Here is a 14874-nt window from a genome sequence, read left to right on the forward strand (position 1 = left end):
GAGGGCAGCATCACTACTCATGAGGGCGTGATTCTGGGCCCCCGAGACTCATTCCACCTGATGCATATCAAGAACACATCCAACTTTCACTTCCCATTTCCCATTTCACCAGAGGCCTGTGCTGGCCAGAATATTTGCTATGTAGTTAAAGGATATCAGATCATTAGTTTAAAACAAATGACAGAATATTTATTTATGGCAGGCCTGATAGCAGGACTAGTCCCACTTGGTGTTTTTCTTAAACCGGGTTCACTAGACCTGTCATTTATAATTTCTAATGCTCATTTTACCAGCTACGAAGTAATACTAATGATAACATTTCTTGATTACTTATTATTGTTTACTGAAAATAAAGTACCAATGATAGGTAAAGAGGTTATTAAGTGATCAAAGTGAGCATTCAAACGTAGAAGAAACCCAGCAGATTTTAATCTGTAAGAGCTGTTCCAATGAACTAAGATTGACTCTAGTTTATGTAGGCAGGAACACTGAGTCACTGAATCATATTGTTTAAAAATGAACAATGGTGTAAAAAATAAAAGATTAAAATAAAATGCACACACGTCAAAAAAAAGAATGTAAATTCTTAACAGGAGGTGTTCTAAGTTGTTAAGACCTAAAGATATGCTGATGATAGAGGACAGCAATGTAGGATTTATTCTCTTTTCTAAAAAATGCACTACAGAGATGCAAAGGCTGGGTGCTATTATTAAGTCTTGTTTACCTGATTCCTGGGTCTTCAGTGGGTTTGAAAGGGCTGGCTTTACCTTCAGGCAGCAGATTCCTGCATTCAGGAGGGAGATTGCTCTCTCGTACTCCAAGTCTGTGGGAATGGCTTTTCTCTCTTGCCTGTTTAATCTGTATTTTACAGTATGTTCACATTATGTGCCAGTCAAAGCTAAAAAAAATATTTGTGTGTGTGTGTGTGTGTGCATTGCATACAGAATAGGTTAACTTGTTGCAGAATAGGTTAACTTGTCCAGGATCACACAGCTGGTTGAAAGGAGGATCAGGAAGTGAACCCAGACTGACTGACAACCAAGTTTAGGGCTACTGTGATTTCGAGTTGATGAAACTATTTTGAAAACTGTTGCAATTTTTTCTTTTATTGCCTTCCAAACATATTATAGGGGCAGGATGGCACTGAGCAGGTTTTCTATGATGGGAGCAGACTGGGTAAAGGAGGAGTCCAGGAGCCCTCGGTGGCTTTCCCAGGCTTTTATTGAGCTTTACACGTATTGTAGCAACCAGGTCACAGCAGGCAGGGGTGCCAGGGGGCCAGAAGGCCAAGAGGCCTTCCAGGCCCTGGCAAGTCTTTACTCTGGGCTTCTCTCTCTCTCTTCTGGCTTTCTTTCTCCCCTTCTCTTTCCCACTTCTTTCCTGCCTCTGCTTCTCTTGGTGACTGTCTCAATACTCCTCCCATGGCCCACAGAGGTAAATAAGACAGCTTACAACAATGTAACAACTGCAGGTGCCCCATCAGGCAGGGCAATCCTAATGGTGGGAGGACAGAAAAGCCTGAAAACCATTTACTCTACACACACTTAGTATAAATAGTTTTAGGCTGGACTAGAGATTTGCAAGATATCAAATCACAAAGGAAGCTCATCCATTCATGTAAGGGCTACTTGAGAACTCCTGAAAAATAGGCCCCATGTTAAGCACGAGGGAATCCAGGGTGAAAATGGCAGAAGGGCACTTACTTTGTGAACTCAGTGTTGCCTTATAGCATCATGGCTGAGTACCTAGACACAAATACTAATTCTGTCACTTACCTTTTCTGGTGACTTTGGAAAAATATAAATAATGTCTGTTTCATAAGGCTATTGTAAAATTGAAATGAATTAATGGAGCTAACTGATACATGAAACACTCAATAAATACACATAAGTGTTATTATTGGTGGGGAGGATTATTCCAGTTCAGAGAGCTAAGATATCAGGGTTATGGTCTGTGGTAGCCTGTAGGACCACAAATTTCTCTAGTGCACATTGACTTGGATTAATTTAGCTCGAAAAGTGAATCAATATTACTTTACAAAGATTCTAACCAATAAGGAAAAGAGGGTTTGGATTGGGAATAGGTTTGTTAAAAAAAAAAGGAGTGACACAGTGTGAGCCCTTTCTGCAAGATGATGCTGTGGGACTGATAGGCATCTAATACATGGACAACAAAGCATCAACCAAATAGGTATGTGCATGTCACATGTGCTGAACATGTCATTCGCTAAGTAATGTGGTAACCAGTTTTGCAAACTTATGAGAAGAATGCTGATGCTGTTAGGTTAATGGTATAATTTATGTCCAAAATATTAGCTTATGCTTACTATTTGCTAAACATTGTGCTAGATACTTTGATAATTTAATTTAACTTAATGTAATGGGGAGACTGTTCAAACCACAAGATCTATAAGTCCTCAAAATGAAGGTATGGAGTCTGTGAGCCCAGAAGTGTTTTCTTTCATTAGGAGAAAATAAGAAATAACTTAGGGAAAGGGGTGCGATGTGATCAAGCAATAGTGGAATCTTGGGGGGGTCATTACGAGGGAAGATTGAGTGGGGTGTTCCATATTCCATTGCTTGCTCAAGTTCAAGAGCCTGCCAAGTTAAGTTTTTTTTTTAAGATTTATTCATTTATGCATTCAAGAACAGGGGTACAGGCCAGAGGTGTGGGGGTGAGAGGATTCACCAGAGACAGAGGGGAACAGAACAGGCAGATTGACCGAAATACACTGCTGAGGGGAGCAGCGGGGCGAATCAGGAGAGGTCTGCTGCACCATGGGGGTCACCTCCCTGGCTGGGGATCAAACTGTGCTGCAGTGGCTTCGGTTAGCTTCACAGGTTGAGTCTTAACCCCTTGCGCCACCAGGGAGGCCCCGCCTGCCACCTTTAGAAGCGTCCTCCAAGATTTTCACAATTCTTTTGCTCTCTTTCCTCAGGTTCTCACTGAGTTCTGAAGCCTGCACTGTACATCTTGTCCTACGCACAGACGCAGCAAGATAATGGCCAAGGCCCAGGAGCAGACTCCCCCTTCTCTCACCCACGTTTCTCTACCAAGGGTCTCTTGTACGTCTCCTCCAAATCTCCCTGCAGCAAGGTGCAAGTCAAGGTGGAAAAGCAAGACAGTTTTCCAACTTCTATTCAAAAGTTTTTTTGGCAGAAGAAAAGTTGGCAAATCATTAAAATAGCTCTTTTTCCCTAAGTACTTGCTTGGGGATCTTGAGTTTCACGGTCAACTGGATCTGTAAGCATTTGCACAACAATTTTACAAAAGAGGAATCAGGAACTTGAGAAAATTAAATAACTTTCTAAAGATCATCCCTCAGACAGGGAAGGAGGTTTAGAATCAGATCTGCATATAGGGTGACAAATTGTCCCATTTTGCAGCAACTGAGGGGTTTTCCCCAATGCAGGATTTTCATTGCTAAAATCAGTAGCGTGCCAGGCAAACCTGGATGGTCATTCTGTTTGCCAAGTACAAATAAGTATGCTCTTAGTGGTTCTGTTATTTTGCTTCTTGAAATCTATTTGGATTGTGGCAGTCAGTAGGAAGAGTCGCAATTTAGGAGCCAGTGAGAGACAGGGTCTGATTTCAATCGACTGTTTTTGAATTATTGAATAGGTTCTTTCTGGGCTTCTGAAGGAAAACACAGTTCTAAGTCTTAATTTCTTTCAAACCTCTTTTTTTTTTTTTATATTTATTTATTTATTTTTTTTTAAATATTAAATTTTATTTTTATATTCCCCCATACAATTGCAAACGCCCCATTCTGACCCCAATCCTTCCCCTCCCGCCCCCCACCCCCCAAAAAGTGTCTCTGGTTCATAGTTTTTTTGTTGATTTTGATTTTCACTTTCTTATATTCATTTTCCTGGTCCCTTATTTAAGTTTTCTAGATTCCTGCTATGAGTGAGACCATCCGGTATTTTCTTTTTCTTTTTGGCTTATTTCGCTGAGCATGATCCCTTCCAGTGCCATCCATGTTGCTGCAAATTGCATGTGTTTATCTTTTTTGAATGCTGAGTAATATTCCATGGTATATATGTACCACATCTTCTTGATCCAGTCATCTATTTTTGGGCATTTGGGTTGTTTCCAAAGCTTAGCTATTGTAAACAGTGCTGCTATAAACATAGGAGTGCAGGTGCTCTTTGGAATTGATGTTTCTGTGTCCTTTGGGTAAATACCTAGGAGTGGAATTGCTGGATCATATGGAAGCTCTATGTTTAGTAGGTCCAGAAATCTCCACACAGCTCTCCATAGTGGTTGGACCAGTTTGCACTCCCACCAACAGTGCAGAAGAGTTCCTTTTTCTCCACATCCTCGCCAACATTTGTTGTTGCTAGTTTTTTTAATATGTGCCATTCTCACTGGTGTGAGATGGTATCTCATGGTAGTTTTGATTTGCATTTCCCTGATTACAAGTGATGTTGAACATTTTTTCATATGTCTGTTGGCCATTTTCATTTCCTCTTCAGAGAAGTTTCTTTTTAGCTCTTCTGCCCATTTTTTGACTGGATTATTTTCTTTGTTGTTGCTGAGTCTCATCAGCTCTTTGCAGATTTTTGTGATCAGTCCTTTATCATTAGTGTTGGGTGCAAAAATGTTCTCCCAGTTGGTGGGGTTTCTCTTTGTTTTTGTTATTGTCTCTTTTGCTGTGCAGAAGCTCTTTAATTTGATGTAGTCCCAGCTGTTTATCTTTCTCTTCACTATCACTGCTTTGGGTGATGTGTCTGTAAAGATGTCTTTGATGTGCAAATCCCGTAGTGTTTCGCCTATATTTCCTTCTATGTATTTTATGGTTTCAGGTCTTATGTCTAGTTCTTTAATCCATTTTGAGTTGATTTTTGTGTATGGTGTGAGGTAGTGGTCAAGCTTCATTCTTTTGCATGTAGCGACCCAGTTTTCCCCAGCACCATTTATTGAACAAACTTTCTTTGCTCCAATGCATAGTCTTTGCTCCTTTGTCAAAGATTAGTTGACCATAAATCTGTGGGTTTATTTCTGGATTTTCTATTCGATTCCATTGGTCTGTATGTCTGTTCTTGTTCCAATACCATGCAGTTTTGATGATTATGGCTTTGTAGTATAGTTTGAAGTCTGGGAGTGTGATGCCTCCATTTCCTTCTTTTTTTTTCAGTAGAGCTTTGGCTATTCGGGGTTTTTGGTGATTCCATATGAATTTCATCAATAATTGTTCTATTTCTTTGAAGAATGCCATTGAGATTTTGATTGGAATAGCATTGAATCTGTATATTGCTTTTGGTAGGATGGCCATTTTAATAATGTTTATTCTTCCAATCCATGAGCAGGGGATGTCTTTCCATTTCTTTGTGTCTTCTTCTATTTCTTTTAACAGTGTTTTATAGTTTTCTTTGTATAGGTCCTTTACCTCTTTTGTTAGATTTATTCCCAAATATTTGATTTTTTTTGTTTCGATAATAAAAGGGGTGGTTTTTTTGATTTCTTCTTCTTCAGATTTATTGTTTGTGTATAGGAAGGCTACTGACTTTTGCGTGTTGATTTTGTATCCTGCCACTTTACTGAATTGATTGATGAGTTGAATTAGTTTTTCTGTGGAGATTCTGGGGTTCTCTATGTATATTATCATATCATCTGCAAATAGTGATAGTTTGACTTCTTCTTTTCCTATTTGGATTCCTTGGATGTCTTTCTCTTGTCTTATTGCTCTGGCTAGGACTTCCAGTATTATATTGAAAAGCAGTGGTGAGAGTGGACATCCTTGTCTTGTTCCAGATCTTAATGGAATTGCTTTCAGCTTTTCACCATTGAGAATGATACTGGCTGTTGGCTTGTCATAGATGGCCTTTATGATGTTGAGGTATGTTCCTTGTATCCCAAGAATTTCAAGGGCTTTTATCATGAATGGGTGTTGCACTTTGTCGAAAGCTTTCTCAGCATCTATTGATATTATCATATGGTTTTTATATTTCTTTTTGTTGATGTGTTGGATAACGTTGATTGATTTTCGGATGTTAAACCATCCTTGTGCCCCTGGAATGAATCCAACTTGGTCGTGGTGAATTATCTTATGGATACATTGTTGGATTCTGATAGCTAAAATTTTATTGAGGATTTTTGCATCAGTGTTCATTAGGGAGATTGGCCTATAGTTTTCCTTTTTTGTGTTGTCCTTATTCGGTTTTGGTATTAGTGTAATATTGGCTTCATAGAACGTGTTTGGTATTGTCCCTTCCTTCTCAATTTTTTGGAAGAGTTTGTGAAGGATAGGCACTAATTCGTCTCTGAATGTTTGGTAGAATTCATTTGTAAATCCATCAGGTCCTGGGCTTTTGTTTTTGGGAGGTTTTTAATTACCATTTCAATTTCGCTGCTTGTAATTGGTCTGTTTAGGTGTTCTATTTCTTCTTTATCTAGCTTTGGGTGATTGTAGAGTTGTAGGAATTTGTCCATCTCCTCTAGATTGTTGAACTTGTTTCCATATAACTGTTCATAGTAGTTACTGATTATTCTTTTGATTTCTGCTGTGTCCGTTGTGATTTCTCCTCTTTCATTTATGATTCTGTGTATTTGTGCTTTCTCCCTTAAGGGAAGAAATGCGAGGACACAGAGGATCCATCTGTTTAAAACGTTTGCATTCCCTGCAGTCCCAGTCACCTCCTTGAGCGCCAGGACTGACTGGGCCTGGGGGATTCTAAATCAGCAGCTTTAAATAGATCAGGGCAGGAATGGGTGGAGGCTGGCAGGAAGCTGTGTGTAGAGTACAAGGTCCTTGTTTCCCCCTCGCTCCCATAGACACTTCACCTGTCTCTTTCCTCTGGTTCAGCAGAACTGTCCTGGAGAGGTAAGTTGGGACTCCAATTCTCCCCTCACTTAGGAATCTCATTCATACCTTCAAAATCTAGTTAGCACAGTACAAACATTTGAAAGAGGAGAGGCTGGCTATGATTCATGTGTGGAGACTTTTCGCTGCATTCTTTTTCCATATTCCCAAACCCACCCTCCCATCCATGGCCCTTGGTGCCAGAAATCCCACTAACCTGGCTTCATCCTTATGGTTTTACTTTATGGTTCTTAGTCAGTGTAGAGCTAATTTTTGAAGATTTTATTTGGTGTGACACACACTCTTAATATTCTCATTAGGTAGGTAAAATTCTGAGGAAAAATGTCTGAGCCTTTGGTTTGGAAACTGGAAACTAGAAATGGGAAGACAGTATAGAAGAAAGATCAAGAAGTCTCATCCACTACATATTCCTTTTTATCACCACTTTCTTGGTTGCCATTTATTAAATAGATATATCTTGAGCCAGGGTCCTTCCAATGCATTTTAAATGTTTTACTCTTTAGACTTTATTTTTCTATATAATACTGTAAAAATGAAAATAAGGTATGAAGAAGTAAACTAAATTCACAATTGAGATAAAAACTCAGTTTTTAGATGATAGTTATTTAATTGTCTAAATTCACTTTACACTTAAACACATAGTTCATGCCTTTCTCCTAAAAGAGTTAATGTATCTATTTAATCAATATTTATTAATTAGAACTAGATCTGGTCATCCCTGAGTTCTAGCCCAGGGCTCCCAGAGATTTGTCTAAGCATTGAAGATAAAATGAGAAGAAAGAAAAGATAATTATAGGAACTTATAATTTATTGGGGGAGAAAATACAAATCAAATAACAGATACACATTAATTCACTTTAAGTCTAAAGTATGATAAGAATCATGAAGAAAAGTGTGTGTGAGGATATATAACAGAGACATACAAGCATGAGTACAAGAGTAAGGATGATTCAAATAACTGGATGCTGACAAGCAGATTCACAGCCAGTATGTTTCTGCATAGGATGGTAAGGGTGTCTGAATTCTTATTTCAGAAGGTAAGGGAAGTCATTGGAAACTTTCCAGAAGGAGTGTAACATCTTTTAAATTTATATTATGAGTAGAAATGGGTAGAAAAGGCATGCCAGAGCATAGCAGAAAGAGTGGACGACCAGTCAGGAAGCTGTGCTGACCTCCTGGGTGAAGCTACTGAGGGACAGATTACAGCAGAAGTGAGGAAATGAGAGAAGCCAGTGTGAAGAATATTTTGGAAAAGTGATAATACATTGCTGAGATCTGGGACTGGGAGAGAGTGTGAAATGTGTTCTAGGTTTTTCTGGCTTGAGTGCATGGATAAATGGTGATGGTCTCTAATTACATGATAAATATTGGAGATCAAGTATGCTGATTAACAAAAAGTTCAGCTTTGCATATGTTGTGTTTGACTACTGATGAGCTGTTACAATTGATAGTCCAATAAGGAGCTGGATACTTTAATCTACAAGAAGAGAACTCTAAACTGGAGACATACATTTGAAATCATTGGTGTATGGGATTGAGAAAGAGCATCATGAATAGAAAATTATTTTGAATATATTAGTAATGAAAGAGAACAGAGAAATGAGTGATAGCTTGAAAAATAAATAGGTAAATATTTATTTATATAAATATTTATTTATATATTTATTTATATATAATTTATATATTTAATATAATATATAATATAATATATAATATATTTAAATAATATTATAAATATTTATATATTATTTATATATATTTATAAATATTTATTTATAAATAAAAAATAAATAGGGCAATAAATAGGTTTTTTTTGTTTGCCGTGATAGTGAATTCTGAAATTAATCTTCAATGAGGAAAAAGTTGGTGTAGGTGGCACTTATCTAAAGCTAACAGGAGAGATTTTTTTTTTCTGATTTTTTTTAAACAAATGGAGTGCCCCCAACATTTTCATAAAGTAGCTAAATTATCTGAAACGAAGGCTGTAGGTGGAATCAGATACCCACTGCTGACTTTCTTTCTTTTTTTTGCTAACTCTCTTATAAGCTGGAACCCCATAAGTTGCTTTGTAGTGCTAGTGCATTCATGGGCACTCCATGCTTTGGAGTGGGGATTCCAAGGGTACAGCCTAGGTTTTAAAGAACACCAAGCCTGGAACTCCAGGAATCTCACTTATATTCCATTGCAAACTTATAAGAGATCTTTCAAAATTATCTGAGTCTGAAAATTCTAGAACTGTATCCTAACACTTAGCTTAGATTTCTTCTATTTTTAAAATTAATTTTTAACCTTAATAGAAGTGATTTAAATCTCTGGCTCTCAAACTTCACTGCCTTTTGGAATTGCCTCAGAAGTTTTACAAGAGTACTGATTCCTTATTTCCACTGCCAGAGATTTTGATTTAATTGTCATGAGTGTGGCTCAGGCAGAGGGTTTTTTTCTTTTTTAAGTTCCTTAGATGAATCTAAAATATACCACATTTTGGAAAACCTTAATATATATAAAAGAAAAATAATATAAACATGAAAGAGAGAAAAAGCAAAAGCAATTGGGAATGAAGATCATGAGAATCTGCATACTTGGTGGGTACTTGAGGAACTCAAATAACAAAGAGAGGGTGAGGAACTAGAATGGTTTTTAAATATAGATGAGAGGTGAGACATAATTCAGAATATAGGGGAAAATGTCATCATTTGCATGAGAGAGAGTGATTTAGTAAGTTGAGTTTATTAGGAAAAAGTTCATGTAAAACGCACTCTACCTCTCTTCTTTCTTTCCCTTTGATTTTGAGTTTATGATGTTTTTCAGTTGAAGTAAAATTGGTTTATAACATTGTTTGAATTTCAGAGGTATAGATCTCCTCTTTCGTATTCTGAATATATATACATATATACACACACATATATATGCCAATATATAGATACACAGTGGAATGCTACTCAGCCATTAAAAAGATAAACTTGCCATTTGTGACAATATGGATGAAACTGGAGGGGATTATGCTAAACAAAATAAGTCAAAGGAGAAAAACAAATACCTAATGGTGTCACCTATAGGTGGAATATAGAGAAACAAAACAAAGGGTCAGATAGAGCAGAACCAATAACAAATCTTAGAAATCTAATTGTAGAGCTGAGGCCTCTGGGGTGGCGGGAGGGAACAGAGTGGACTGTAGTGTACCTCACTTCTTGAAGAAGTTGGTGGCTAAGAACAGGCAGGAAGAAAGACCAAAATCATTTTCTACCATTGGAGAAAAATTTGGATCTTTCTGTAAAGAATACAGAGATAGGAGAAATGAGGAATAATATCCAAAAAACCCCAAAAGAGTCAGGAGTATTTGGAACCTAACACATGTGGATATAGTGTGGAAGGCTTAGGATAAAACCAGTGACTCATAGCCTGTGCCTTCCTGACCCTTCCATCATTTTTGATATGGAATCTACGTAGCATTGTCCCTGCAACCCTGAGAACAGTGACTCCTGGTCTTCCACTGTCTGACCTCACTCTGGTTGTTTTCCTCTAGAATCTCATGGCAAGTTTTGGGACTAATGTATCCAGAATTACCAGCTTCATACTAACAGGCTTCCCAGAGATGGAGGGCCTGGAGCACTGGTTAGCTGCCTTTCTCTTGCTGCTATATGCAATCTCCATTGTGGGAAATGCCTTAATTCTCTTCATTATAAAGGAGGAGCAGAGCTTGCACCAGCCAATGTACTACTTCTTATCTCTGTTGTCTGTTAATGACCTGGGCGTATCCTTTTCTACGTTGCCCACTGTATTGGCTGCCATGTGCTTTCATGCTCCAGATACTGCCTTTGATGCCTGCTTGAGCCAAATGTTCTTCATTCACTTTTTCTCCTGGACTGAATCTGGGATCCTGCTGGCCATGAGTTTTGATCGCTACGTGGCCATCTGTAACCCCTTGCGTTATTCTACAGTGCTGACTGATATCCGAGTGGCTCACATGGGCATATCCATCATCATCCGCAGCTTCTGCATGGTCTTCCCACTGCCTTTCCTTCTGAAGAGGCTGCCCTTTTGTAAAGCCAATGTGCTTATTCATTCCTACTGCTTACACCCAGACCTGATCCGCCTGCCCTGTGGAGATACCACCATCAACAGCATGTACGGCCTATCCATTGTCATCTCTGCCTTTGGGGTGGACTCCGTGCTCATTCTCCTCTCTTATGTTCTCATCCTGCGTTCTGTGCTGGCCATTGCTTCCCAGGAGGAGAGGCTTAAGACGCTCAACACGTGTGTGTCACACATCTGTGCTGTGCTCGTCTTCTATGTGCCCATGGTTAGTGTGTCCATGGTTCATCGATTTGGGAAGGATGCCCCTGAGTATGTGCACAAGTTCATGTCCCTGGTATATCTCTTTGTGCCTCCTATGCTCAACCCAATTATATATTCCATTAAGACAAAGGAAATCCGTAAGAGATTACGGAAAATGCTATTGGGACCTAAGTTATGACCAGGGAGAAAACTTATGGAAAGCTATGTGCCTTAGGAGCTTGCTGCTCTTGGGGTGTCTATGCCAGCCATTGGAGGATTTCAGTTTGCCCTTTTATGTGGATCTATATTGGTTGTATAATATAGGCTGGTAATAGCCCAGGACTGGGAAACTCAGGCTGCCCTATATTGTACTTAATACGTCACAAATGGCTTCTCTCAGGCTCCACAAGGAAGAGGGTTTTCAATTAGACTTTTTTATTTGCTCCAATGTACTATTAAAAAATCTATGCTTTCAAGTCAATCTCAAAAATAGACAAAAAGTACACATAAATTGTGTTATAACTGGGGATTATGTTACTTGAGATTATATATATATCACCCAATACTTTTAAAAGGAATAATAGTTTTGAATATCTTTAAACTTTAAAAACTAAGTTTATAATAGCTGTGACAACTTTGCACTGTTTTGAAATAAAAAAGAGTATTCCTGAGTTGTATAAAATAAAACATATATGCTTGCTTGGTGGACTATGTAACATAACACCTGTTTCATAGAAAAAAAATAAATGTCATTCCTTGGGAGTTGCTGGGAGAATTAACTTCCTTAGTAACCTCTCTTGCCCGGGACCAGCCTCCGGCAAAATGTCGTGTCAGGGGTTCCTGAAAGTATGAGACGGCCTAGGCGACCTGTAAGGGGCTGAAACTTAAGGGCTGAGGGGAAGGGGATAAGGTAGTGAGGAGACTCTGACACTGGATGAGGTGCAAGTATCTTCTGCCGAGAGACTCAACAGATCTTTATTTATTCATTTTTAGTAAGCAGAAAAAAAAATACATCATCATGTGTAAAGCAGAAACAATTAGTGTATTTTATTCCCATGGACTACTGGCTCCTATGGGTCCCAGCTAGACGGTAGCCTTCAAGGTTCATAGATAAAAAACCAAACCTTACACTAAAACTTATTATTTCAGCTAGACAATTACCTAAGACAGTTGATAGCCATCAGTACATCCCATCACCTAAAGCCTAAGCATCAAAAGACTATTTTATTCATATGGCCTTCAGCCGGAGACCAGCAGCTACTCAGCTATCAGAACTTTTTTCTACCTAGAAACTTCTTAACACAGTTAACTTTATTTAAAAACTTTCCTAAGAAACATCTAAATAAAAAGGGAAATTCTAAAAAAGCAAAAGAAGGATTTACTATAATTGTTGCATTGGATTGCTTGTTAGGCATGTCTTCTACCCTTCATGTACAGATAATTTTCCATGCCATTTATTTGCAGTATACTGATGCATATAATTTATTACCTAATGTACTTTCTGGGAAATTTTTCTCTTTTTATGACCAAGAACAAAAAATAAAGGGATGTTAGCTCTTCAGCCCCATGGTGTGAGGCACTAGGAATCTTCAGCCCCATGGTGTGAGGCCCTTTACCTTTGGCTCCACCATGTGAGGCCCTTTAATTTCGCTCCTTGCCAGTGTGTTATCTGACTGGGGCAGCAAGGCCCCCTGCTGCACTCTCTAAATGAAAAGTTAACAGATACTAGTGATGTGATGGTGGGGCAAACCTACACACTGTGGCATGGCCAACCACCTGTTAGGAAATGGACTTTTGTGGCCTGTAGTGACCCCCCAAAGGCACAAAACTTCAGCTATGATAGAGCAGAGGAGAGGAGCTGGAGACTACCAGGAAACTGGCAGAGAGTAATCCCTGGAGAGTAACACTCTGCAAGCTCTTGCAAAGCACAGACAACATAGATCACATGGGCTTGCGGGCACTGGACAGACAGAAGCACAATGTGGGAGGTTTTTTTTGGACAGTGGACAAGTCATGACATAATCCAACCCTAATAGATGATTGGGGAAAGCAGACACTGAGGCAAAAAGTTATGCAAGAAAAATAGAGAAGATAAATTATCCATTCAATAATCTGTTTAGTTTTGTACATGTGTAACTCGAGAGAAACCTGACACCATCTAAACACATTTCACTGATATTTACATAGGCCTCCAATACTCTTCAAATAGAAAATATAGCTCCCAGACAAAACTTTCCATAAATTACAGCATTCATGTATCATTCACCCAAATCAATGGCATGTGACAGCTTTAATAAAAGTTTCATTGACAAAGAGATCTCAGTTGATAGAAATGCAAAAGTCAAAGTTGCTTATTGAACAATCTTGATCTTACATCATTTATTGTTGCTCAGAGTGCTTGAGAAAATTTCTCACTAGAGTATGCCTCCACCTTCATGTCTTTTAGCGGAGATATTTAGCCATAATCTTTACTCAACTGCAAGTTGAGAGATTTTCAATATAGAGATTTTCTGGTGAGTGAATGTACTTCCTGTGGCAGACTATTTTGCTTACAAGCTTTGCTTTTGGTTTGTTGACTTATAAGAAACATAACAGCTCATTTATTTACTTTTTCAATAAAATGTATTGAAATCTACAATAGGGTGGTACAGTGTCAGGCTTGAGGGATCAGTCACGATGGAATGTAGTTATTAGGGTTTGTGAGAGAAACCTGCCTGAAGAGATGGGAGGCATATTTTTGCTAGCTACACTTCCATTTAAACACCCTCTTACCAAACCACATTTTCCGTGGCTACATTGGGATGGGGGAGTGTTGGTGGTGGATATGTAGTAAATGTTCATGTGAACTGTGTTAGGACAGCACAAGGCCTGAGACCCAAAAAGCCTCTACTTAAGATAAATATTCCATGTTTCCAGATGGGAGAAATAAGCTTCCTCGTGTCAATTTGCGATTTCACAATGAAAGACGGAAACAATGATGCATCACAGTCAACTTGAATTACTCTTCTTGACAGCAAAGCCCCGGGTCTCTGATAGAGACAAATTCTTCTGTAAATGTTAAACAGCTTAAAACAGACAGGGTGTTAAGTGGTTTTTTCTATATTTGACATGTCATTGCGAAAACAAAATCTATTGTGGATTTTCACACAAAAATCTGAGCATCAGCAATTTACTAAACAAATCTTATATGTAGAAGAGGAATACAAAATAAATCTGAAACTCAAACAAAGAAATTTCTACTAAACAAATACATTTGAATCTTTGTAAATTGGGTTAACGGCACTATAAACCTCAAAATAGTTCCCTAATAAGCTTATATGAACCAGATCAGTATTTAATTTTCTTAGATTATAGGCAAACCTAAGAGATCAAAATTAAAGAAATATAAGACCCTCTTTTCTTCTTTTCACTGCTCAAATTTTGAGTATTTTACCATTTCAATAGGACATGTTGAATTCAAAGAAAAATTTGTTAAATAAGAAGAGGTAAAAGATAGTTTATACTTAAGGTTTTTTTTTAAAAAAAGAAGAGGTGTTTATCTTAGGCCTTCTTAGAATGGAAGCTGCTGGAATGAACTTAACTTTTTCTTTTTTTTTTTTTTTAAATTTTTTTTTTTTTTATAGAGGCATGTTTTATTTATTTATTTGTTTGTTTGTTCGTTTTGTTTATACATGCACTGGGTACAGTCAGAAGCACGGGAGGGTGAGAGAATTCACCAGAGCCAGAGCGGGGAGCAGAGCAGGCAGAAGGACCGAAGCACACTGCTGAGGGGA

At 38.2% G+C, this 14874-nt stretch overlaps 1 protein-coding gene across 1 annotated transcript; it reads left to right on the top strand.

The window, feature by feature from the left end:
* Window positions 1-10355: 10355 nt before the first annotated feature.
* LOC119254638 (olfactory receptor 51I2-like) lies at window positions 10356-11300 on the top strand. Its single transcript, XM_037521738.1, has one exon. It carries the CDS (start codon window positions 10356-10358, stop codon window positions 11298-11300), a length of 945 nt encoding a protein of 314 aa, XP_037377635.1.
* Window positions 11301-14874: the final 3574 nt, after the last annotated feature.

Source organism: Talpa occidentalis, unplaced genomic scaffold, assembly GCF_014898055.3.
Source record: "Talpa occidentalis isolate TD23 unplaced genomic scaffold, MPIMG_talOcc4v2.1 talOcc4.3, whole genome shotgun sequence".
NCBI lineage: Eukaryota > Metazoa > Chordata > Mammalia > Eulipotyphla > Talpidae > Talpa > Talpa occidentalis.

Excerpts from the sequence above, each read along its gene's own strand:
- LOC119254638 (XM_037521738.1), top strand. The coding sequence starts at position 10,356 with ATGGCAAGTTTTGGGACTAATGTATCCAGAATTACCAGCTTCATACTA.